At 45.7% G+C, this 23575-nt stretch overlaps 1 protein-coding gene across 11 annotated transcripts in view; it reads left to right on the forward strand.

Annotated features, from left to right (window-relative positions):
• The window catches only part of LDLRAD4 (low density lipoprotein receptor class A domain containing 4), a 445676-nt gene that overhangs the window by 292205 nt on the left and 129896 nt on the right, over window positions 1-23575 (forward strand). The window contains exon 1 of one of the 11 annotated variants that reach the window (XM_055239549.2): window positions 1671-1753. The exons of 8 other annotated variants lie outside the window; for them this stretch is intronic. Coding sequence is in view for 1 of the 3 variants with exons in the window: in XM_055239465.2 (XP_055095440.1) it covers window positions 9299-9311 (13 nt within the window). In the remaining 2 variants the exon portion in view is untranslated. Of the gene's footprint in view, window positions 1-1670; window positions 1754-9240; window positions 9358-23575 lie in introns of those variants that run through there. 2 more of the 11 variants (XM_055239578.2, XM_055239465.2) reach the window with 2 other exon arrangements.

Here is a 23575-nt window from a genome sequence, read left to right on the forward strand (position 1 = left end):
ATCCAGAGCAAGATCCTAACTCACTTCAATTCTATGGAGGCTGAGAGAGATGAGGAAGCTGCAGGAGAAAAGTTGGAAGCTAGCAGAGGTAGGTTCATGAGTTTCAATGAAAACATCTACATACCATCAAAGTGCAGGGTAAAGCAGCAAGTGCTGGGATAGAAGCTGCAGCAGGTTATCCAGAAGCTCTAGCTAAGATCACTGATGAAGGTGACTGCACTAAACAGATTTTCAGTGTAGATGGAATAGCCCTCTATTGGAAGAAGATGCCATGTAGGATTTTCATAGCTGGAGAGGTCAATGCCTGGCCTCAAAGTTTCAAAGGACAAGCTAAATTTCTCATTAGGGGCTGATGCAGCTGGAGACTTTAAATTGCAGCCAATGCTCATTTCCCATTCCAAAAATCCTAGGGTCCTAAAGAATCATGCTAAATCTATGCTGCCTGTTCTCTAGAAATAGAACAACAAAACTGGATGACAGCAGATCTAAAATAGATCCATAGATGTATTTTTAGCCCACTGTTGAGACCTACTGCTCAGAAAAAAAAAGATTCCTTTCAAAGTATTGCTGCTCATTGATAATGCACCTGGTCACCAAGAGCTCTGATAGAGACATACAGGGAGGTTAATGTTATTTTCATGCCTGCTAACACAGCATCCACTCTGTAGCCCATGGATTGAGGAGCAATTTTTACTTTTAAGTCTTATTCTTTAAGAAATAAATTTCCTAAGGATATAGCTACTATAAATAGTGATCCTTCTGATGGATCTGGGCAAAGTAAATCGAAAACGTTCTGAGAAGGATTCCTCATTCTAGATGCCATTAAGAACATTCATGACTCATGAGAGAAGGTCAAAATATCAGCATCGGCCAGGCACAGTGGCTCATGCCTGTAATTCCAGCACTTTAGGAAGCTGAGGCTGGAGGATTGCCTGAGCCCAGAAGTTCAAGACTAGCCTTTGGCAACATAGGGAGACATCATCTGTACACAGAATTTAAAACAAAAACAAAAACAGCCAGGCTTCATGGTATGCACCTATGGTGCCAGCTGCTCAGGAGGCTGAAGTGGGAAGATCACTTATGCCTAGGAGGTCGAGACTGTAGTCAGCCATGATCATGCTACTGCACTCCAGCCTTGGCAACAAAGCAAAACCCTTTCTCAAAGACAACAACAAAAACACAACAGGTATTTGAAAGAATTGTATTCCACCCCTCCTGGATGACTTTGAGGGATTTAAGACTTTGGTGAGGAACTAACTGCAAATAAGGTAGAAATAGCAAGGGAACTAAAATTAGAAGTGGAGCCTGAAGATGTGACTGAATTGCTGCAACCTCATGATCAAACTTGAGTGGATAAGGAGTTGCTTCTTATGGATAAGCAAACTAAGTGGTTTCCTGAGATAAAATCTACTCCTGGTGAAAATGCTGTGAATATTGTTGAAATGACAACAAAGGATTAGAATATTTCATAAACTTAGTTGTTAAAGCATTGGTAGAGCTTCAGAGGATTGACTTCAATTTTGAAAGAAGTTCTGCCATGGATCAAATGCTATCAAATAGCATTGCATGTACAGAGAAATCTTTTGTCAAAGGAAAAGTCAATCAATGAGGCACTCTTCACTGTTTTCTTATTTTAATAAATTGCCACAGCTACCCCAGCCTTCAGCAGCCACCACTGTGATCATTCAGCAGCCATCAACATTGAGGCAAGACCCTCCACCGGCAAAAAGATTACAACACAATGAAGGCTCAGGTGATCATTAGCATTTTCTAGCAATGAAGTATCTTTGATTTAAGGTATGTACCTTTTTTAGACCTAATGCTATCACACGCTAGAGAGACTACAGTGTAGTGGAAACCTAACTTTTATATGCACTGGGAAGCCGAAATATCTGTGTGACTCACTTTGTTGCAATATTCACTTTATTTTGGCGGCCTGGAACTGAATCTGCAGCGTCTCCGAGTATGTCTGTGTTACAGTAACTGAAATGTGAACCGTATTGTTCAGAGGCAGGTGTTATTTAACTAAATCATGGTAACTGAAATGTTTTTGTATCTGAACTGTGTAAAGTGGGGATAGCCTCTCCATGGTTAGATCTAGAATGGAAGAGGTAATATGTTTTTGTGGGAAGGGGGACCTATGATTTTAGCTAAATCCCAGGAGTCAACTTGGAGACTTTCTGCGTGTCATGCAGCCTCCTGGGGCTGCAGTTTCTCTTCTGTACAAGGCTGAATAACCTTCACAAAGTCTCTTCTAGCTCTAAAGCTATTTGGTTCTATGATGCAGGAGTCCTTTAGAGAGAGTTCCAAAGAAAGTCATAAATATGATTAGAAATCATCTTTGATATAATGGACTTTGGAGAGTTTGAGGGAATGTTGGGAGAGGGTGAGGGGTAAAAGACTACCTAATGGGTGCAGTGTACACTACTTGTGTGATGGGTGCACTACAGAATTCATGACTATAGAACCCACCCACGTGATTAAAACCACTTGTACCCCAAAAGTATTGAAATAAAAAAAACATCTTTGAAAATACAAGGAAAGGCGAAGTCAGCTGGGTTGGCCTTCCTGGTGCGGAATGACAGTGTCAACACCTGTTAAGGTTCCCAGCCAGGGCTGGTGATGGACTGTCTGTCTGCACGGCAGAGTATGGGAGCAGAGAGGCACTGCCTGGGGCGGAGGGAGATATGGCTGAAAGCATGGAGAGGATTAATGTGGCTGGGGTGAGGAGTGAGAGGGAAACTTCAAAACAAAACAAAACAGGAAGATAGTGGAGATAGGGCTCAAGTGATCTTTTCATCTGCTTGGGAAAAAATGAAATTAAATTCAGATCTTCCAAAGAAAAGCTAACACATGGAAGTTAGGAAAATGGCGGTGATTTCTGGGAGCAACATTCTTCAAGCCTGGTTTAGTTCACCCATAGAAGTCATGGAACTCGCGTTCTCACACACAGGATCTATGAGGAGTGGCCCAAGTGCAGCCTGCGGAAGGAAGAGGAGAAAACTGGACCTGCTCAGAAGGCCTCTCTCCACTGAGCTTTCGATCCTGTTTCTGAAAAGGGAAGGCAAAATGTGCTCAAAAAGAATCACACAGGGCCGGGCACAGTGGCTCACACCTGTAATCCCAGCACTTTGGGAAGCTGAGGCGGGTGAATCATGAGGTCAGGCGTTTAAGACCAGCCATCTCTACTAAAAATACAAAAATTAGCCGGCATGGTCACGCACACCTGAAATCCCAGCTACTCAGGAGGCTGAGGCAGGAGAATCGCTCGAATCCGAGAGGAGGAGGTTGCAGTGAGCCGAGATCGTGCCACTGCACTCCAGCCTGGGTGACAGAGTGAGACTCCGTCTCAAAATAAATAAATAATCACACAGGTTATCAGTGTACTATTAATAGAAAATGGGCATATTCTTTGAAAATTATGGGTAAAGAAAGAAATATATGACACGAATTCTGTAATCTTTTTCTGATGGGTAGAAATTTCCCTCGAGGACTGACTTGAATGGGCAGGGATGAGAAAGACAGTGATTGTTTCTGGCCCCTCAGTAGGAAAGGCGAGGGCATGGGTACAGGTGCTGGGACAGCCCCAGCATTGGTTCTCCCTTGGGCTTGCTGGGTCAAGAAACGTTGGCTCTCAGGAATAAAAGTTCCCAGACCTAAAACAAAGAGAAGACCTTGGCCTCCTCTCTGTTTGCTCAGCTTAATGCCCCCAAATCAGACTGTATAAGGAAACACACAAGAAATGTATTTTTAGCGTCACTGGCATGGGGCATGTTCTGGGGACTAGAAAGATGTAAACATCTGGGTTGTATGTACCGTGACAGCTGATGTATGTAGTCGACATTTCCTTATGCATAGAAATTAAGTTTCTAACAAGGAGCACTTGCGTTGCTCAGTTTATCTAAGTCAGGTTGGAAGGCAAAACATCGTGTTTTGTTTTTAAATGTAATTTCCTTCCTGTTCCTTTTCATGGTTGTGTCTCATGCTAGGCCTACAGGGTAGATATAGGCTGAGTAAGAAAATGTGGACATATTTTAGCTACGCCATTATTTTAACCCCTCAGCCACACATCTGTTGTGGCATGAAGTACTTGACTGAAATAAATCTCTACCAGAGTCATGATGTAGGAATGATCTTCCTAAAACCCTACATAGCTATAGTCACTCAGTCGTCTGTGGCCTCCTTTCCTTTGGGGACAACTTTGTAAGAAAATCATCTCAAAACAGGAACGTCCCTTGTGGTTTTGTGAGGTGCTCACCATGAGCTTCTGGAGTGGAAAAGGTTGTGTGCTTATAATGTGGGTGTTGAGTTCTTTTCAAACCTTAATGCTTTTGGACATATATTGTGTTCCTAACAGTTTTGCTGCTTTTGATGTTCACATTCTGGATTCATCCTTAGATTCATTGGGTAATTTTATATAGTTCATAGTTCCTAGGTTAAATGGACTTGATCAATTCTTCCTTGAGCTTTAGAGAACTAATGACTGCTGCATTTAATTTGAGAAAATTAGAGATTGATTTTTCCAGGTATTCTGCCTCCTCCCTCTTCTAACTCTAACTGCATTTATGTTTAACTTTAAAATTTCCACCTATATTTTTGGGATAACTACGTTCCAATACTGTCCTGGTCAAATTCCAGTTGGCTGTAATATGTTGGGATTTCACATTTTGCTTGAAAATAAATTTGGCAGTGGAGATTATTTGCACTGAAAAGTAAATTTTTTGGCTTATTTTTTATGTTACCCTATCCTGTCTTCTCTCATTGCCTTTTGGACTTCAGAGATTGTCTCTGAATTATCAAATGATAGTGCAGTGGATCAAGTTTGACCACAGATGCTAGTTGCTCAGCAGCAATTCCTTTAAACGAATAAGGGTCTAAACTGCCCAGAGGGCCAGCACCAGAACAGGGTCTTGCACATTACATAAGCTCCATAAATGTGCATAGTCTGATGATCATGTCATCCAGCCTGCCCTACATTGCAGTTTGCTTTGTTCTGGGTGGCACTTGCCCCGGGGTCACAGAGCTGCCCTGAAAGGTGACAGAGCCTGGCCAGCCCTCACTGTAATACACTCTGCACCCTTCCTGCCTCCAGGCTTACAGACAGCCTAGTAACGGTTTCTGTAATCTGAGCTGTCTGCTGCTTCAGAACACATTTAGAGATCAGTAGGCAAGTCACATTTTCCGTGTTACCACTGTGGGCTAAACACAAGATGTTTTTGTGGGTGGGCAACTTTGTGTCTCCATGGACACTTTTTGGCCATACTTATATAGTTAAGAAGTTATTAAATTACATGTTTTTCCCTTCTTTGTTAGGGAAAAATGCAAACTTCAGGAGCTTCAGATCTTCTTTTGGGGATCCCATGGGGAGCTGGATCCTCAGATATTTAGGAGCAGACAGGTCCTCACAGGCTTCCACCTTCATCGTCTTCATCAGTCTCTGTTTATTGTGAGCTTTCAGAGCTTTTGCTGAATTTTCTTGCTATGTTCAAATCACCAGGGCCCCAAGCCTTGGACCTCTGTTGGGCTTTGATTTCATGAGAGCATGTTAGAGGTTACTCATGGAACACCTGTCAGGCCAAGGTAAAAGTGTAAAAGGTGGGTCCTACCCTGGCACACTTAGCCTGTCTTTTTAAGCTTGAAACGTTTAAAAGTGTTTAGAGATCTTGTTGACGGAGACTCTGATTCAAAGTCAGAACTTGGACAAATTCAGATAGACATCCTGAGAATTTTCAGCAGAAAGTAATATAGGCCTTTTCAGCTAGAAGGGCCATAGCGCACCATTGTGCATCAGTGCAGGGAACTGGGCTGCGGGAGAAAGGATGATCCATACAGTCCCAACAGAGCTTGCCTCTTGCCAGGAAGTTGGAGAGATTGGAAATTATTGTTGTTGTATTTCGTGTGTACTTTGTTGTATATGTTAACTCTTGTACTAACTTCTAGTAAACTGTATATAGGTCTCATTCCATAATAGGGGCCCACCCATTTTCAAAGAATTCATAATATCTCATGGAGGGCTGAAGTCCTGGGTTGAATCCTGACTCTCTCTGTGAACTGTGGCCTTGGAAGAGTAAACCATTTCTTTAAACCTCAGTTTCCTCCTCTCTACAATGAGATAATAAACCAATTTCACATAATTACTGTGGGAATTAGATGAATGCAAATAAGTCACCTAGCACAGTGTCTAGTATATAATAAATACACAACAGATATTGATTCCATTTATAAAGCTTCCTTCCTCCATTTATAAAGCTAAGAGTTAAATAATTCATTCTCATATAATTGACCATGGCTATCTGAGTCAGGTGGGCCTCGCTGACAGGTGAGCCAGGATTCTAGGGCCAAATAGCGACAGACAAGATAATGGGAAAGGCTGACATCATAGGCGGTGGTATCCCTCTCTGGGGGCTACTTGTTACACTGTCTTAAGACTATTTAAATTCCATATTTGTGTCTATGTGTATATTTATTTAAAGAAGCCGTGGGTTCGCTTGGTCTTGTAACTTCCACCTTGGACAGCTGTGTCTCTGAGCTCATCCCAGGATCACAGGCTTAATGCAATGCAGCTTGATGAGCTAAGCTCATGCAGAAGCCCTGGTGAAACCCAGGCTGTTGTTGCTGCCCAGCCTCTGCAAACATCCTGGTGCACAGGTGAGAGTTGTAGGTTCAGTGTCTCTGCTGAAACCCACCTTACACTATTTGTAGGTGAGCAAGCCATCGACAGGCTCTTTCAAGCCCTGGACTATAACATCTCTCCATGCTTTCACTGCAGGGCATGTTTGCCCCTTCTCCCCCACCCCCTCTTCTCCTTCACTTCTTGCCACATTACCACTGTGGGCAAAGCATGGAAGGCATTTAGGTGGGTGGGCAACTTTTTTTCTTTGTGGACATTTTGCTATATTGAAATGGTTATGAAGTAACTGGATTACATAACTGTTAAAGGGTCAGCCTTTAGAGAAGACGAATGTAAGCGGTGGAGCATATGGTCTCGATAGGCTTGGGTTCTGTTCGTCTCCCGAACAAGCCTTCCTTGTGCACAACACTGGCGTGCATTCTTTCTTCTGCCTGCCTCTGTTATTACATTGGTTTTAAAGAAACCAAAATCCTTGGTGAGCTGCCTGTAGGCATGAGGGAAGGAAGGATGAGTATTTCTGACTTTGCTTTTTGAAAAGCTTCCAAATGTACAGCAAAGGACAGGAGACAAACAAGGAGTGGTGGTGGTTCTTGCATGTCACTTTGAATGTAACTTTGAAGCCAGGTTGTCCTAGATGGCTTACGGTTATAGGACAGTTGTCTTAAAAAACAAAAACTAAAACTACAGCACATAGACACCAACACAGATGAGCAAATGCTAAATTGCCATGTAATGCAAGTGATTGATCAGATGTATAGCACTGGTGAAAGGTTCCTCCTGTTTTGCCAACCTCTTGAAGGAATCTCAGTAGACTTACAAATTCAAATGTTTATGTTTCATCATTTAACAATGGTTCTTTATTTTACCTTTTTAAGGACCTAATAAGTCAGACAATGACACAAGATTTGGAGAGCTGAAACATTTCTAAATTATATTAAGATCACTACTGCTTGAGGTATTTATTTGCATTTTATGGGGAATTTCTTAAGCAACCTGAAATTTTTTGTTTTGTTTTGTTTCGTTTCATTTTGTTTTGAGTCAGTGTCTTTCTTTGTCACCCAAGCTGGAGTGCAGCCTGGAGTGCCACAATTATAGCTGACTGCAGCTTTGAATTCCTGAGCTCAAGGGATCCTCCCACCTTAGCTTCCCAAGTAGCTGCGACTACAGGCACATGCCACCATGCTTGGCTAATTAAAAATATTTTTTTTGTAGAGACGGGACCTTACCATGTTGCTCAGACTGGTCTTTAACTCCTGGCCTCAAGTAATCCACCCACCTTGGCCTCCCAAAGCACTGGGATTATAGGCCTGAGCCATTGCACTCGGCCTAAGCTGAAATGTTTTGGTTCCTAAAAGTCTCCATGTGTGAGAAAAAAGAACTGTAGGTCTTTGGACCATATCAAAGTTTTATTTACATATCCCCCTCTTCCCTACACCCAAAATTGAATGTAGAAAAAGTGAGGGTGTTGCAAATACATGTGACAGTAACAAACTTCTAATGAGGTTGAACCTTTACAGCAGCAGTGAAGCCATGAACGATCTCTTCCGGATGTCCTAGAGGAACCCTTATGCCTTACAGAAAGTTCTAGCCCTATGCAGCCAACACACACCCGTCTTTGTTCAGATGTCACCTTGGTGGCACAGTGCAGATCCAGGGGATACCTCTGCCTCTGAGGCCATGGGGGAGGGTGTGCTGTGGAGAGACCTGAGGACTCTGGTAGCGCCCTCCTTCACAAATGTGTGTACATTGTGTGGCACTTTATTGCTAGGGTGGCATTTGAAATTTCGTTTATTTCTAAAAACCAACAGAGCTGCAGTTCAAGTGGACACTATTTTTGATTCAGGGATCACTGTCTGAAAGCATCAGTGTATTTCAGTCCTAAAAAGTTTTATAAATTCTGCATAAGGTCATATAAAGGTGTTTACGTTTGTTACCCTGGATAATGGCAGTTCATTTGGAGAAGAAGCCTTTCACGACGCTTCCTGATGGCACCTTCTTTGAAGGAGAGTGGCCTTGCATCAACCTGTGTTCCTTAGGCAGCTGGCATCCCTTCATTTCATTTTGTTCATTTACTTATTTTGAGACAGGGTCTTGCTCTATTCCCCAGGCTAGAGTGCAGTGGCACAATCCTAGCCCACTGCAGCCTCGAACTCCTAAGCTCAAGTGATCTTTCCGCCTCAGCCTCTCGAATATCTGGGACTACAGCCACATGCTACCACACCCGGCTAATTGTTTGATTTTTTCTGCAGAGACAGAGTCTGGCTGTGTTGCCTAGGTTGGCCCTGAACTCCTGGACTCAAGCGATCCTCCCGCCTTGGCCTCCCAAGGTGCCGGGATTACAGATGTGAGCCACTGCACCTGGCCTGGCATCTCTTTTAAAAATGGCTTATTAAATATGGAGTTGATATAAGCAAATATGTATAACCTATGTGTGAGGCATTAAAATCATCAAAATCCAGTGGATGCTTATGTCCCCACTACCCAGTTCCAGCAGAAGAATATTCCTGTCATCTTCCACTTCCCTTACACAGACACATCTTCTTTCTCTAACTGGATGACTCTGCCTGCACGATACACCTGAGTAATGATGTGGTTTTCCCTCCACAAGGTCCCGAGGAACCAGAGGTAGCTCCGTTTTGGAAAGAGCTTCCCGGTTGCCCGCGGGTTATGAAGTCTGCTGGTGAGGCTTCCTTAGAGTCTGAATGTCTCTGGTGGCCACCTGTAAGGTGCAGTCACTGTGTTCGGGGAGGGCGGCCCGTGAATGCCTGGCTTCCACACAAGCAGTGTGGTCCTGGAGGCACACATGGGGTCCCTGGAAGGAGTGCAGTTTGCAGTTGTTGAGGCCCCACAGGTGGGAGAGTATTTCCCTCTAGCTACCTTTAGCTCTTTATGTGACATTCTGTTCTTATAATATGTCTGGACATGACTTTCTTTTCTTTTTTTTTTTTTTTTTTTTTGAGATGGAGTCTCGCTCTGTCGCCCAGGCTGGAGTGCAGTGGTGCGACCTCAGCTCACTGCAAGCTCCGCCTCCTGGGTTCACGCCATCTCCTGCCTCAGCCTCCCTAGTAGCTGGGACTACAGGCGCCCGCCACCACGCCTGACTAATTTTTTATATTTTTAGTAGAGATGGGGTTTCGCCGTGTCAGCCAGGATGGTCTCGATCTCCTGACCTTGTGAGCCGCCCGCCTCGGCCTCCCAAAGTGCTGGGATTACAGGCGTGAGCCACCGCGCCCAGCCATGACTTTCTTTTCTTTTTGTCCTATTTGTTATTTTGTGAGATTCCTAGTCTGTGGATTGGTGCCTTTCAGCAGTTCTGGAAAACTCGCAGATTTTCAAGATCTCCTCACACATTGCCTCCGCCTTGGTCTCATCATCCTCCTCTTGTGATGAGTTGTGGGTTAGACCTTCTGACTCTGTCCTCTGCACTCCTTCTCTCTCTTCTGTATTTCCCATCTCTCTGCTTTTACATTCTGGATAACTTCCTACAGTCATTAGTTCACTCCTCAGCTCTGTCTCGTGTTATTAGACCCATCCAGTAGGTTTGTGTCTCTTGTATTATATTTTTCATTCCAGAAGTTGTATCTGTTCTTTTCAAATGGGATTGGTCATTTTAAAAAGTCGTCTTTTTCCTTATACAAAGTTTCCAGTGTCTTCTTTTCTTTTTAAGCTATTACACATATTTAATTTTACCCACTCTATCTGATATTTCCCACATCTGAAGTCTTTGCAAGTCTCATTACACTTCTGTGTTTATGCTGGATCTCACTCATGGTGCTTTGTTTCTTGTTTGTTTTGTGATTTTTTTTTTTTTTTTAAAGTGAGCTTGTAATTCTTAGAAGTACGTCTATGGAAACTCTTGGCCTAGGTTGATGGTGGGTTTCTCCAGGGGGTCCATGCATTTATATCCACCAGATGTCTTGGGAACATCTGCAGCTTTGACTATTTTCTATTACTGGCTTCAGTGTTTTTGACTCACCCAGAGAGTATGATTTTAGTTTATAAACCTCCTTATGGGCAGACTTATGGTTACAAATTCTCATGGGTGGAGATAGTTGTTCCCATCCTCTCAAGACTAGTCATTTTCCTTGCAGGCCGCTAGGGTAGGAAGGGCCTCGGAGATGGATTTATTCCTAGTTCACCATTCTACGGAGGATATAATTTTGTGAAGACCCAGCTTTCTCCAGCAGCAGTGTTTGTTATGGGATCCCCACAGTGGAAATGCCCTAGGCTTTGTCTCCCGTCTGCTAGCTGCAAGAGCGTATTAAAATGGAAGCTCAAATTCATTGCTTTGGCAAATACTTTCGAAGTAGAAACCTTGAGTGCTGAATGAACTCTCTAAGTTCCTGCTTTCCTTAGCTCATGGGCTCCAAGTATTGCTTACTTTTTCTTACTGTCATTTTAAAGATTATTTTATCCAGCGCTTTAGTTGTTTCCAGCAGACGGTTCCTCTGGGGATCTCACTCACTGTTGCCAGACATGAAACTCACCATCCCTCTAGTTCCAGAAACATGTGGCGTCAACCTACGTGGCTCTCCCTGGTGTTCCGGAGGGAGCCGGGGAGCTGGGGTCAGTTCTTTCCCTGTCTGCCTTGGGTTTCCCTTCTTTTCATTGATTTCCTCAAGGGGATGCTTACCTTTTCTAAAAAGACTTGACAACTTCCAAAGGTTAGCAGAAATGGGCCAGGCGCAGTGGCTCGTGCCTGTAATCCTAGCATTTTGGAAGGCAGAGGCAGGCAGATTGCCTAAGCTCAGGAGTTCGAGACCAGCCTGGGCAACATGGTGAAACCCCGGCCCTATTAAAAAAAAATACAAAAAAATTAGCAGGGTGTGGTAGCGTGCACCTGTAGTCTCAGCTACTCGGGAGGCCAAGGCAGGAGAATTGCTTAAACCCAGGAGGTGGAGGTTGCAGGGAGCTGAGATCACACCACTGCACTCCAGCCTGGGCGACAGAGAGAGACTGTGTCTCTAAAAAACAAAAACGTTAGTAGAAATGAAAATTTCCACCATACCTCATGTTATCTCAGGTAAATACCGCAAAAGTGCTGGTTTACCAGCTCATATTGATTTTTCGTTTTCATGAGCTTCAAATTTTCTGAGGATATTTTATAACTAAGTCCTGTTGCCTCAAGTCTATGCTGTTAAGTACAAAAGCTTAAAGTTTAAAACATACTTGGAATTTGCTACGTAAAACGTGCACTAGCTACAGGTGCATTTAGGTAATGAATACACATGAAAAAGAGGGTAGACCTGTGTGTGCCCTTGAGAACAAGGAATTTTCTCAACCATAAGAATCCTCTATAGACCCTATAATTTGCCGGTTCTTTTTTATCACACACTTGTTAGGGGATTGGGCAATGAAATGTTGCTGGTAATTCTTCAGAAGAATTCATGGGGATGAGTCGAATTTTCACCGTTTAGTTGGAGGCAGCTTCCCAAGTCTGCTAAAGCCTGTCTTCAGCTTCCGCTGAAAGTTGGCCCTGTTGGCATCCTCTGATCGAGAGGAACGAGAACCTTGAATAATAGCAGTGGGGTACAGAATAACCATCACCCCAGGCTCTAGGGTGATTCTTCCTAAATTGCACTTTACATATCTTTAGTGCTCCGTTTGCTGAGATATTAATACATGTCTCTTGACAAAGGAAGTGCCACATTCAGACAGAGCGGGAGGACATCGTGTACACGGCCCAGCTGCCTGGAATGTCCACACAGGAAGTGCTCGGGGCAGCTGCTCTTTAGGATGGGAGACTCAGAGGGAACAACTTAAAAATACCCGCAGGCTGGGCACAGTGTCTCACACCTATCATTCCAGCACTTTGGGAGGCCAAGATGGGAGGATCTCTTGAGCCCAGGTGTTCAAGACAAGCCTGAGCAACATAGGGAGACCTCGTCTCTACTAAAAATTAAAAAATTAGCTGGGCATGGTGGCAGGCGCCTGTGGTCCTACCTACTCAGGAGGCTGAGGCAGGAGGATCACCTGAGCCTGAGAGTTAGGGGCTGCAGTGAGCCCTGATTGTGCCACTGCACTTCAGCCTGGGCATCAGAGCGAGACTCTGTCTGAAAAAAAAAAAAAAAATGCCCTCACATTCACATGAGATTAAGAAGACAAGACAGGAAAGTCTTTGTCAGAGAATGCAAGGGATGTTGCTGTTGGAGAATACGTCCCCACCCTCGGCACCTCTTGGACAGGCCACTGGAATTCGTCTTCCTGAAGACTCGCCATTGGAGGTAGCCTATTGAATGCCTTGGAGAGTCAGAAAGCCCGTTAGACTTTGCTTAATGAGTCAGTCTCCCTACTGTTGTAGCCTTGGAGTCCTTTTTGTTTTTAGAAAAAGACCCATTAGCAGCTTGCAGAACACATATGTCCCATGAAGGGCAGTTTGGGAGAGATGCCGACCCAACCGACTCTTGATTGCTGGCACTTATGCAGCCTGGCTTTGCAAGCTATGAGGACGTGCACACTTGGGAATTGTTCTGTGTGTTAACCATGAATATTTGTTTGCAAAATTTGGTTGAGAAGATTAATTACCTTCTTGTTAAGCATATTTACATGATTAGACTATTTTATGATTCGCTACAGGTGTAAAAATCAGCCTGTTGTGGAAGATTGGAGTCATTAGGAGCTTTTGCGCTTGCTCTCATTAGAGATGGGATAGAGCAAAACAAACTAGGAGAGTTGAAAGTATGACAGATTGCCTTATTAATGTCCTCTGTGAGTACCTGTGCTGGATGGATTGCCAGTGGAATAACTCGGGAGGTGGTACAAACCCACGAGATGGTAGATGATATGAGTGGCGTGAGGAGGAAGAAGGGAGCAGTTGCTGCATTTGATTTGGAAACTGAAGTTGTCACTGGGTCTGTTCCATGAGCCCGTGACAAGGAGTCATCTGAGCTCTCTCTCAGCCATGTTGCTGACTTGCTCTGTTTTGGCATACAAAAATTATCTTAAATAGGCCGGGCGTGGTGGCTCAAGCCTGTAATCCTAGCACTTTGGGAGGCCGAGGTGGGCGGATCACGAGGTCAGGAGTTCGAGACCATCCTGGCCAACATAGTGAAACCCTGTCTCTACTAAAAATACAAAAAATTAGCAGGGCGTGGTGGCGGGCGCCTGTAGTCCCAGCTACTCGGGAGGCTGAGGCAGGAGAATGGCGTGAACCCGGGAGGCAGAGCTTGCAGTGAGCCAAGATGGTGCCACTGCACTCCAGCCTGGGGGACAGAGCCAGACTCTGTCTCAAAAAAAAAAAAAAAAAAAAGTTATCTTAAATAGGGGCATTCCTGTAAGATGAGAATGAGATATGTGGAAAAATAAGCAAATTATAAAAAGAGTAATAGACATTACTGGCACTGTAATTTGAAATCTAGTAGCCATCTCTGTTTTCTCTGAGGCTGGTGAGTAATCAGCTCCAAGACTTGGTTTTGTCTCCATGGCAAGTGGCTGAACGTGCAGTGCCCTGGTCTCCTGTCTGCAGGTGGGCTAACAACACTAGCGCTTACTTTGCAGGGTTATGGTGAAGTAATTCACGTGAAGCTCTTAGTTAACAAATGCTACTTGTTGATCATGTTTGTTTATATCATTTTTTCCCCTAAAGCAGTATTTTGAAAACTGGAAAATATTTCCCATCTGTTTCTTTTGTTTAAGGTAATAAATTCTGTGGCATTCCATTGCCTTGCTTTTTAGCAGTGGCTGGCCAGGCTGACTTATTGCTCTCTGGACAAGCTGCATAATTCTTTACTAGCCTGTAGCCTTGCTGTTTTCTAGAAAAGGACCTCTCCTCCTGCTATCCAGGTAGACCCTTGAAAGTGGAACATTATCTATACATGATTCTAGAAAATCTCCTACAACAGACCTTTTTTTTGTTTTTTTTTTTTTAACATTTGTGTAGCATTACACTGTACCCTCATCATATAATGTTGCTTAAGAGCATGCCTTTTACTTATCTTTCCCCTGCAGGTCCTTGGAAGGGCCGGTCTGCACATCTCGTATCTGCACTGAGTGGTCCTAAGGGGTTGTTTGTTTGTTTAAACTGCAAATGCAGTCTGTTTTCAGAGATGTGACTGACTTGCTGGGCTTCATGTCCTGGAACATGGCACCTGCTTGAAATCCTCAACAGTCTTTGTCCTGTGTCATCCGGGTAGAAGCTTACATGCTACAAAAAAAGGACTGGAATGATATGGCATCAGACACAAAAGTCATATCTGGAATGTTTAGCTCTGTCTTTTTTATCTAAGCCAAATGTGTTTTCTACCCTTTTAAATGAACCTAACACTTAAAAACCCAGCAGCAAATCCTAGGGTGTTTTGGGGCTTGGGGGGGATTTTAGTCAGAAATTCATTGTCAGCTTTTTGCAAATATTTGATGGTGTTATCTTAAATGTATGTACGAAGTTTGTAAAGGTGCGTTTGATGCATTTATGAGGTGCTGAGAGTGGATGCGCCCACCTGTCATTCCAGCCTCACATCCCCACCTTCTCGGCTCTGTCCTTTAGCCCAGATCCAGCTCCCCAGGAGCAGGAACGCTGTGCCCCCGGCAACATTCTAGATAGCCTGTGCCTGTGGGGATCCCAGTGTCCACAGCAGCCTCCTCTTGGTGCCCCCACTGTGTGCGAGGCAGACTCTGAGACCATCCCCAAGACTCCCACCCCAAGATGCACACACCCTGGGTGGTCTCCTTTCCTGGGTGGGGTGGGACTGGGGTGAGGTCAGATGGGTATTCTCACATTAGGGCGCATTCAGTGACCTAGGTAAAGGGATTTGGCAGATGTAATTGACACCCCCGATCAATTCATGAGAATGGAAATTGTCCTGGGTGGGCCTGGTCTAATCAGTGAGTCTTTAGGGGGACATGCAGCAGCCTCAGACACCCTCCTGCTGGCCGTGAAGAAATGAGCCACACTGTTGGGAGGGGAGTGGGCCACATGGCAAGGAAACAGCGACCCCAGCCCTGCAATAGCAAGGGACTGAATTCTGCTGACGGTACAGGCGAATGCTGAAGCGGACCCCAGGCCTGGAATGAGAGTGCAGCCCGCCTTGATCCCAGCCTCAGGAGAGCCTGACCCGGGCTGACGGCTCAGTATTGTTCTGAGCTGCTGGGTTGTTGATGTCTGCTGGGCTGTGGTAGAACATAGTCTCCTGGGCTCTTCAGAGCCGCTGGCCGGAGTGTCTCCGCATTTCCATGCTGTGTGCCATGCGGTTGCCTCCCTGGCCACTCCCCCTGGTATCTGGATGACACCTGCCACAGACCTTTTCTATGAGGACCGCTTTGCCTTTCCAGGTGGGCCATTTGGGAAGGATTTGGACTGACCCCGGTGGGCTCTCCCTGGTGACACGAACCTTTTGCTGTGGCTGACTCTAAGGTTAAGGTGGTCCCAGCCCCACCCTTTGCAGCAGGAGACAGCCTGTCTCTCTGGGTCTCTAGCATTCTTGGGTGAGGATCAGGCCACAGTCCATGAGCCTCCCTGCCTTGTTAGGAGTTTTTTTTGGCTGGTGAACCTCTCTCTGCCTTGGCCTGGACACAGGAGAAGGACCATTTACTCTGTCCTTGGAGAGGGGTCCTAGCGTGATCCTCGGCACAGATGCCTCAGAAGAGCTTCTCTTCACAAAGGCATCTCTGGCTGTCAGCACCTCGGTCTTCCAGGTCGGGACCCCCGACTTCCCTTGGGACTGAGAGGAGCCTCAGAGCACAAGGGAAGGCCCTTCTGAATTAGGACCAGGCCCTGCTGCATGGTAGAGAAGAACCAAAGGGTCTTGGGTTGGTTTTTATTTTACACTTTCCTTTGAAAAAACACACATGATCAGCACCCTCGCTTTGATGTGTTATATTGATTGTATCTTGATACTTCCTTCGAAACTTAAAATTACACATTCTGTTACACCTGTTTAATTTTTTCTAAAGAAAAATGCGGGTTTTTATGCTTAATAAAATGAAGTTAGTTGAGTAGATGCAAATCTCTTCACCCAGGGCTTTGAAAAAAAATTTAAGCAGAGTGGTTAGTCTATCATCTGGGAACAGAGTTTGAAGGAAGGCGCTAAGTTGCCTGGTCACCTTATTACTAAGAAGGAAAGTTACTGTCTGTATCAGTTAGCTAGTGCCTCAGTAACGCTGTGTAACAAACCACTCCCAAGCTCAGTGGCTTCAAACAATAACCATTTATTATGAATAGCTCACTAAACATCACTTTCACCTATCTTTGCTCCAAAACCCGCTCATTCCAGCAAAAGCCGAGACAACCAGATCACATGGAATGAACTGTGCGTATTTCAGCTCCCTGCAAAGGAGATGTGGCTTCATGCAGGGTCCCCAGAATGGAAGCCTTGCGTTTTTCTCCACATCAGAACTAAGCCCACGATTTTATCCTGAGCTTCTGAAGCTTTAAATGTGACTTGATCTTCTTGATCTTAGAAAGAATTAAAATGCCAACTAAGTTGGCGTGTGTCACTCTCCATCTCGCCCCAGTTCTAAATTAAGGCTGCCCTAGTTAAAGCTGCTTATATCTTCACTGTGCCTGAGTGTTAGAAGAGCTTAATTACAATCCCTGCAATTGGTTTGGGAGTGTGCGTGCGCCTTTGCATGGATGTGTGCGTGCTTGCGGGCAGGCACAGACACACGTGTACTCAGGTCTAGGTGCAAGGACTAAATTCATCTGGATACAGTGCTTTGTGATGAAGTGGGAGTGGCGTGGGAGCTGGCAGACCTGTGTGTTGAGCCCTGACTCTCCCACATATGATTATTTTGACCTTCAGCAAATGACTTAATGTCCAAGAGCTTGGGTGTCCCTATTTGTAAAATAGAGACACTGACCTTAAGCTCTCTGTTTTTCTGGGAGAATGAAGAGCATAGACCAGCACTTGACACACAGTGAGCATCATCCCCCACGCCCTGAGTCCATTCTGCAAATCTCACCTTTAAACACACTAAAGTCAACCTATGCCTTTCAGACCACAGAGCTGCTTCTAGATCCTGGCCATCCTGGACACCTGGAGAACTAACCAGTCGGGATCTCCAGGAAAACATGGGCATTCCCATAAACTTGATTGGTTCTGCAGAAATCTGACCAATGTCACTGGAAGTTGATGGGCGTGCTTCAGGGGGCTGAAATCCTGTTTCAAATCTGTGTTGTGTCTAGGAAGGTCCTGGCATCTGCTGGGGTGACCCACAAAAGGCCCAGCCTCACTGGGCTTGAGGAGGCCCTGGAAGCAGAACGTGAGCAGAAGAGCAGAGCTGAGTGGGAACCAGAACTCCCGCTTGCCTGTGCCTGGGTCCCAGAGAGAGTGGCACCTGTAAGTGGAAAACTAAAGCCCTTACTTAGCAGACTATGAGACGTGCTGTGCCCACTGACCAGGAGGAAGGGTTCTTCTCCCACCTGTACCCTGGGCCATGTACCCTAGTGGGGCCTCACCATCCCCTTTATCACTCTTCTCCAAAGGATATCTTGCCCCATCCTGTGTGTCTATGTGAGGTTTCTCTCTGCATGCAGATTTAGAGCAGCTTTTTCTATTTCAGAATACTTCTTAGGTATTAAACATGCTTGAAATCTCATGGACTCAATCGCAATTTGGGAATTTTATTATATTTTATTTTGGGGGGAAGGGAGCTAATTTCCTGTGGGAATTTTATGGCACTGTTATAAGCAAACACTCCCACGGGATGGATATGGGATATATCCTCAGTGTGTTTTCATTTCCCTTCGCAATTTAGATGGACAGCATCTCCCGAGCCTTCAGGATTTCTGCAGGAGCCTACTAGGCCCTCCTCTTGTCAATGAGCCTGGAGTGACTCCTTGCATTGCATGTGGTGGGAAAAATATCCCCGGATAAGCTGGGGCATGTCATAAAGTGTGTGGAAGGGATTTTTATAATATTGGAAAACATATAATGCACTCTGAACAGCTTTAAATGTGTGAGAAGAGAAAAAGAGATGTGTCCGTAAGAGGGGAAATGAAGTTAGCTCCAAAAACAAAGCCAGAAGTATAAAAAAGCAATTAAAAAGTCTCTCGCATTTTCGCATTTTCTGTATCATGAGATCACTTGTGATTGAGCCATACTTTTTAAATAATGGACAACATGTTCTCCATTGTCTTGCTTGAGCATTAACTACCATTTCTGTTTTACTCTTGTGAGGTTGTTTTTGGTGTGATTTGATCCTAGTCAGAGCAAAAATAAAATGTCAATTCTACAATGATGTACTCTATAATGTAGAAAGCACTTGCCATGTGTCATCGTTTCATCTTTATCGCATCCTGGAAGGTGTTTTTCCATTTATATGTGAGTGAGCTGGGCCTCAAAGAGGACAGGAGATTTGCTTAGGGATGTAAGGCTGAGAAACGGCAGACACGGTATGAACTAAGGCTTCTGAGTCCTGGTCTAAGGTCCTCTCCTCCTCTCCTCCTCTCTTCCCCTTCTTTTCCTCCCTTCCTCCTTCCCTGTCTTCCTTCCCTGAGTGGTCTCCTGGCCCCTTTTCTGGTTACTGTCTGTCTCATGAATATAGATGATCTGGATGGGTGTATAGAATGCATGGGACTGTTATGTTTGTGCTGCAGGATGAAAAGCACCCCTGTCATTTGCAGCTGCCCTTGGCAGAGAACGTTAGGCGGTGATGCTGACTGGGCTGGGACGTCATGTCCTGGTGCGGGTTCCCTGTAAGACACCATTAAGTTTCATGCTTTTACTCAGCTCAGTGGAGAAGGCTGTGGGGCAGAGAAGCCAAATAAGTGAATTTAATGGTGCTCAGAAAATACCAGTTCTACAGACACTTCATGACAACTGTCACAGATCAGCCTTAGAGAGTCGTACATGGGAAGATGTCTTAATATTGCTGATAGGGTTGTCACTTGGCATATGCCCTTGTCCTTGAATGAGGCATGAACTGTGCCTTGTATAGGAGGAGGGCCTCCAGGCTGACACTTGGGTTTGCTGGCCTTCTGGAGACCAGGCCCTCATGGTGCTGGCCTGGGCCGAGGGAGCCTGCTGCACACACAGCTTTTCCAGAAGGCCTTATTCTTCCCACCTCTTCTCAATCCTCGCCAAAGACCTAGCTCCAGGCTGACCCAACGTGAGCCTCTCCCCAGCCTGCAGTCCCTCACCGGCGGGCTTTCCAGCTTCTCACCTTGTTCTGCTCACTGGCCCCTCTAGGAAATTTGTGGGGACTTGGCCACATGCATGGCTACTTGGAAGAGGCAGAAGAGAGAGCTGTACTGGAGGGAGAAATGAGGCAGAGTGTGAGAGCAAAGGGGGGGACGTAGAATGGCCCAAGCAGTCCTACATGGTCTAAATTGGTGGGTGAAAGGAATGTGAAGGACCCTGGGGACCTGCCCGAGTCCCAGGAGGCCACCATGGCCTTCACAGAGGCAGCCCATCAGGTCTGGGGCTGGAGACCCCGGGCTGCCACTCCTGCAGCACCCCTGACTCCCTCGCCATGGACATCCATTCTCAAAGCTTGCCTCCTGCTTTAGCCTGGCTTGACATCCTAGGCCAGCTGCCTCCATTTCTCTGTTGGCTCCTGCCCTCCGTGTAGGAGGCTGGGACACTCCCTCCTGGCTTCCTAGTGACTGTCGTCTGCCTTTCTACCCAAAGATGTGGCTTCTGCACCTGGCCTTGCACTTCATTGCCTGATGTGCTGCCCTGGACAACCTACCTGGGCTTTCCTGCAGCAGCCTGGTAGCAGATTCCTGAGAGTGGGTGCTCTTCCCCACTGGAGTCTAAAAGTACATGGGGGAAAACACGGTGACTCCTAGCCCCCATCTGCCAGTAGTCTTCCTCTGCCAGCACTGAGCTGGAGACACCTTACCTGCATTACCCTGTTAGTCCTCACAGCAGAATTGAGCACCATTATTACTATTATTATTTTGAGATGGAGTCTCGCTGTGTCACCCAGGCTGTAGTGCAGTGGGGCCATCTTGGCTCACTGCAACCCCCGCTTCACAGGTTCAAGCGATTCTTCTGCCTCAGCCTCCTGAGTAGCTGGGATTACAGATGTGCACCACCACGCCTGGCTAATTTTCGTTATCTGTAATAGAGATGGGGTTTTGCCATGTTGGCCAGGCTGGTCTCAAACTCCTGACCTTGGGTGATCCACCCACCTTCACCTTCCAAAGTGCTGGGATTACAGGCATGAGCCACCACGCCCAGCCCAGAGTTGAGTGCTATTATTATCATCTGTTTTCAACCTTCTCTCAACGAGGGTAGTATAATTTTCGTAAGGTTGCAAATTTATGCCACTTTCAAAAAGAATAGTTTGCTCTTCTACAACTAGCTTGTTGCAGAGTTGGATTCTGCAGTAACACCCCTGGTTCCCATTGCACACCCCACTGGCTCCTGCATAGCAGCGCTCCCCCAACTGTAGGATACATGACTCCCAGGGGGTTCCAGGAAGATGCAGATTCTGATTCTGATGTTGGGAGTGAAGCCTGGGCATCTGCCTCTCTCACAAGCTCCCAGTGATGCCCCTGCTGTTGGTCTGTGGCCCATGCTTTGGGTAGCGAGAGCTTAGATCCTCGGCCGTGGTTCTAGCTTCACAATGCTTTGGATCACAGGAGGCCAGAGACACTGGCCCAACTGATGTCAGAATGATAGGAAGTCGAAATAGCAGCATCTACTTGAAACCCTTGCTTAGAAAATATGGAGATTAAAGATGTGTAGGGAGAACCTGGTTAAGGAGCTCACTGTCTGATTCTGGCTCCAAGCAAACCAGAGCTTGCACCCAGCAACCCCCTCATTTGGCAGTCCTGGGCCCCCAGTTGCCCGGCACTGGCCAGATGCCCATGTACCATAGTGGTGACCTTTCAGAACTAGCTACTTGGGAGATTCAGGTTCTCTCTTTGACGTATTCCTCCCACATTCCAAAGGGAAAGGTATTCTGAAGATGGCCTTTGATGATACAAATGGTGGTGATGACTGTAAGCTACCTGGAACACTGATGCCTGTTAAAAGGAGGTCACCCACAAGTGGAAAATGAAAAAATGCATGTGGAGACCTTGGCAACCTCAAAGGCAGGCTGTCACGATGCAAGACTTTTAGAAAGCCCTGTAGGAAGCTGGAATGCCGCAGAGCTCAGAGAACTAGACACAAGTAAATAATACATGCTTTTAGGATGGGATCTATCAAGTCACTTTGTGAAGTGTGGTTTTCATAGTCATGTGGACATGGCAAGAAACAAAGGTTGAGCTGCTAACCCCTCCAGTGTGAAAAACACTGAAAAGAAAATGTAACTTTTGGATCAATAGCGATCCTATCCTTTCTCCGAATGTTGGCAGGACATTTGAATAATGTGTGCAGAGAAGACAGCATTCTGATATGCTTAAACTTGTGTTTCATCCACATAGGCTGTCCACAGAGTGTGTCCTGTTGTTATGCTGTTACTGCTTTAGAGACTTCCATGGCACCATCCCACTGAGATGGAAGAGGTTCCGTTTTGAAGCACTGTCATCCTCAGATAATGTTTGCTTTCATGAAAATGATGTGTTTATCTCTGTAGTGGGAAGCTTTCTCTTTTGAAATATCTCAGGTAATTTGAGGTGACTAGGTGGTATTTCAGGGAGAGTTTCATCCTCAAATATGTGTCCTTAGAGGCCAAGTTAAAGGAAAAAAAAGATTGCCTGATCATAAAATTCACATTTGAGTCAAAAGAATTAAATTTGCCCCTACCTGTGCTTCCAGCCATGTGTCTCCAGACTCCTTGATGGCTGATTTGTGGAGTCACCGACCTGCTGCAGTAAAAAACATAAACCTCAATAAAGCGATGTGGAAATGTAGTGTACAGCTGCAGACTTTTAAAAGTAAGAAGAGGAAGGAACACATGTTCCTCTTCTTCCCCCAGAAGAAAAACAACATTGGATTCTAAAAGATGGCCTCCTTCTTTTTGCCCCCACTGAATGCCATAGCTGTTAATGGTCAGTCTTAGAGGAGATGATGGGGTCATCAGTCTGTTTCTGGAGCATTCCGAGGCTTTAGATAGGGAGCAGCATGATTCTAGCAGTGCTGCGTGTTCTTGGGCAGCGTGTCCTTTCAGTAGGAGTCCAAAAACATCCTGGCCAAAATGAAATGATTTCTAGCAATATCTGCAGTGAAAGCAAATTGACCCAAGGATAATCTCTCTCCCAGCAGAGAGAGGCAGCAGGGTGGGGTGCGCTGGCTCAGTGAGGCACCCTGGACTCTGTGCCCACTGAGTGAGTGCTCTCATGCCCTGGCACAAAAAAACATGGGTTCTTTGTTACAGTTTGGTGATGTATGTGACATGCAGGGATCCTGCCAGGGCCCAGGGTGGACCCCCAGAATGAGAGCTGTGGCTCCTGCTGCCAGGAAGCCTGCCCTCAAGCCAGGAGGAAGGGGGTGGGGGCATGAGAACCATAGCATTTGGTGAGCAGCCCCTGCTCAGATTCCCAGGGTCATGGTGGTGTGGGCTGGGGGTGGGGTAGGGGGTGGTCCTGAGCAGCGGAACTTCATTTGGAAGGACTTTATTCTAAACACTTCCAAACCAAAAGTCTGGATTTAGAGTAAAGTTAAGCTGCCTCTTAACACAGTGGTTCTCCTTCGTTTCATCTGCTGACCACACTGTGCCACCTGCAGGCTGGCCCACTTGCTGGCTGTTCCTGCACTCTACAAAACTAGAAGTTGCTATTCCTTAACCCCGGGGCCTGCCTTGGGCTCAGGACCAGCCCAGTCCTGGAGGCAGCCAAGGGTCCACAAAGGTCACATGGGCACTGGGTGGCACCAGTTCCAGCTCAAGATTAAGCCACATGCTTGATGTTTCTTTAATACAAAGTCTGTTAAGTACGGAGACAGATGTGTGACTGTCCTACTCTTGGAATCAGACTTACAGCTTAATAATCACACTTCGGCCATGTGCACTGGCTCACATCTATAATCTCAGCACTTTGGGAGGCAAATGCAGGATGATTGCTTGACCCCAGGAGTTTGACACCAGGCTGGGCAACATAGTGAGACCCCATATCTA

Source organism: Symphalangus syndactylus, chromosome 1 (assembly GCF_028878055.3).
Source record: "Symphalangus syndactylus isolate Jambi chromosome 1, NHGRI_mSymSyn1-v2.1_pri, whole genome shotgun sequence".
In the NCBI taxonomy this organism is placed as follows: domain Eukaryota; kingdom Metazoa; phylum Chordata; class Mammalia; order Primates; family Hylobatidae; genus Symphalangus; species Symphalangus syndactylus.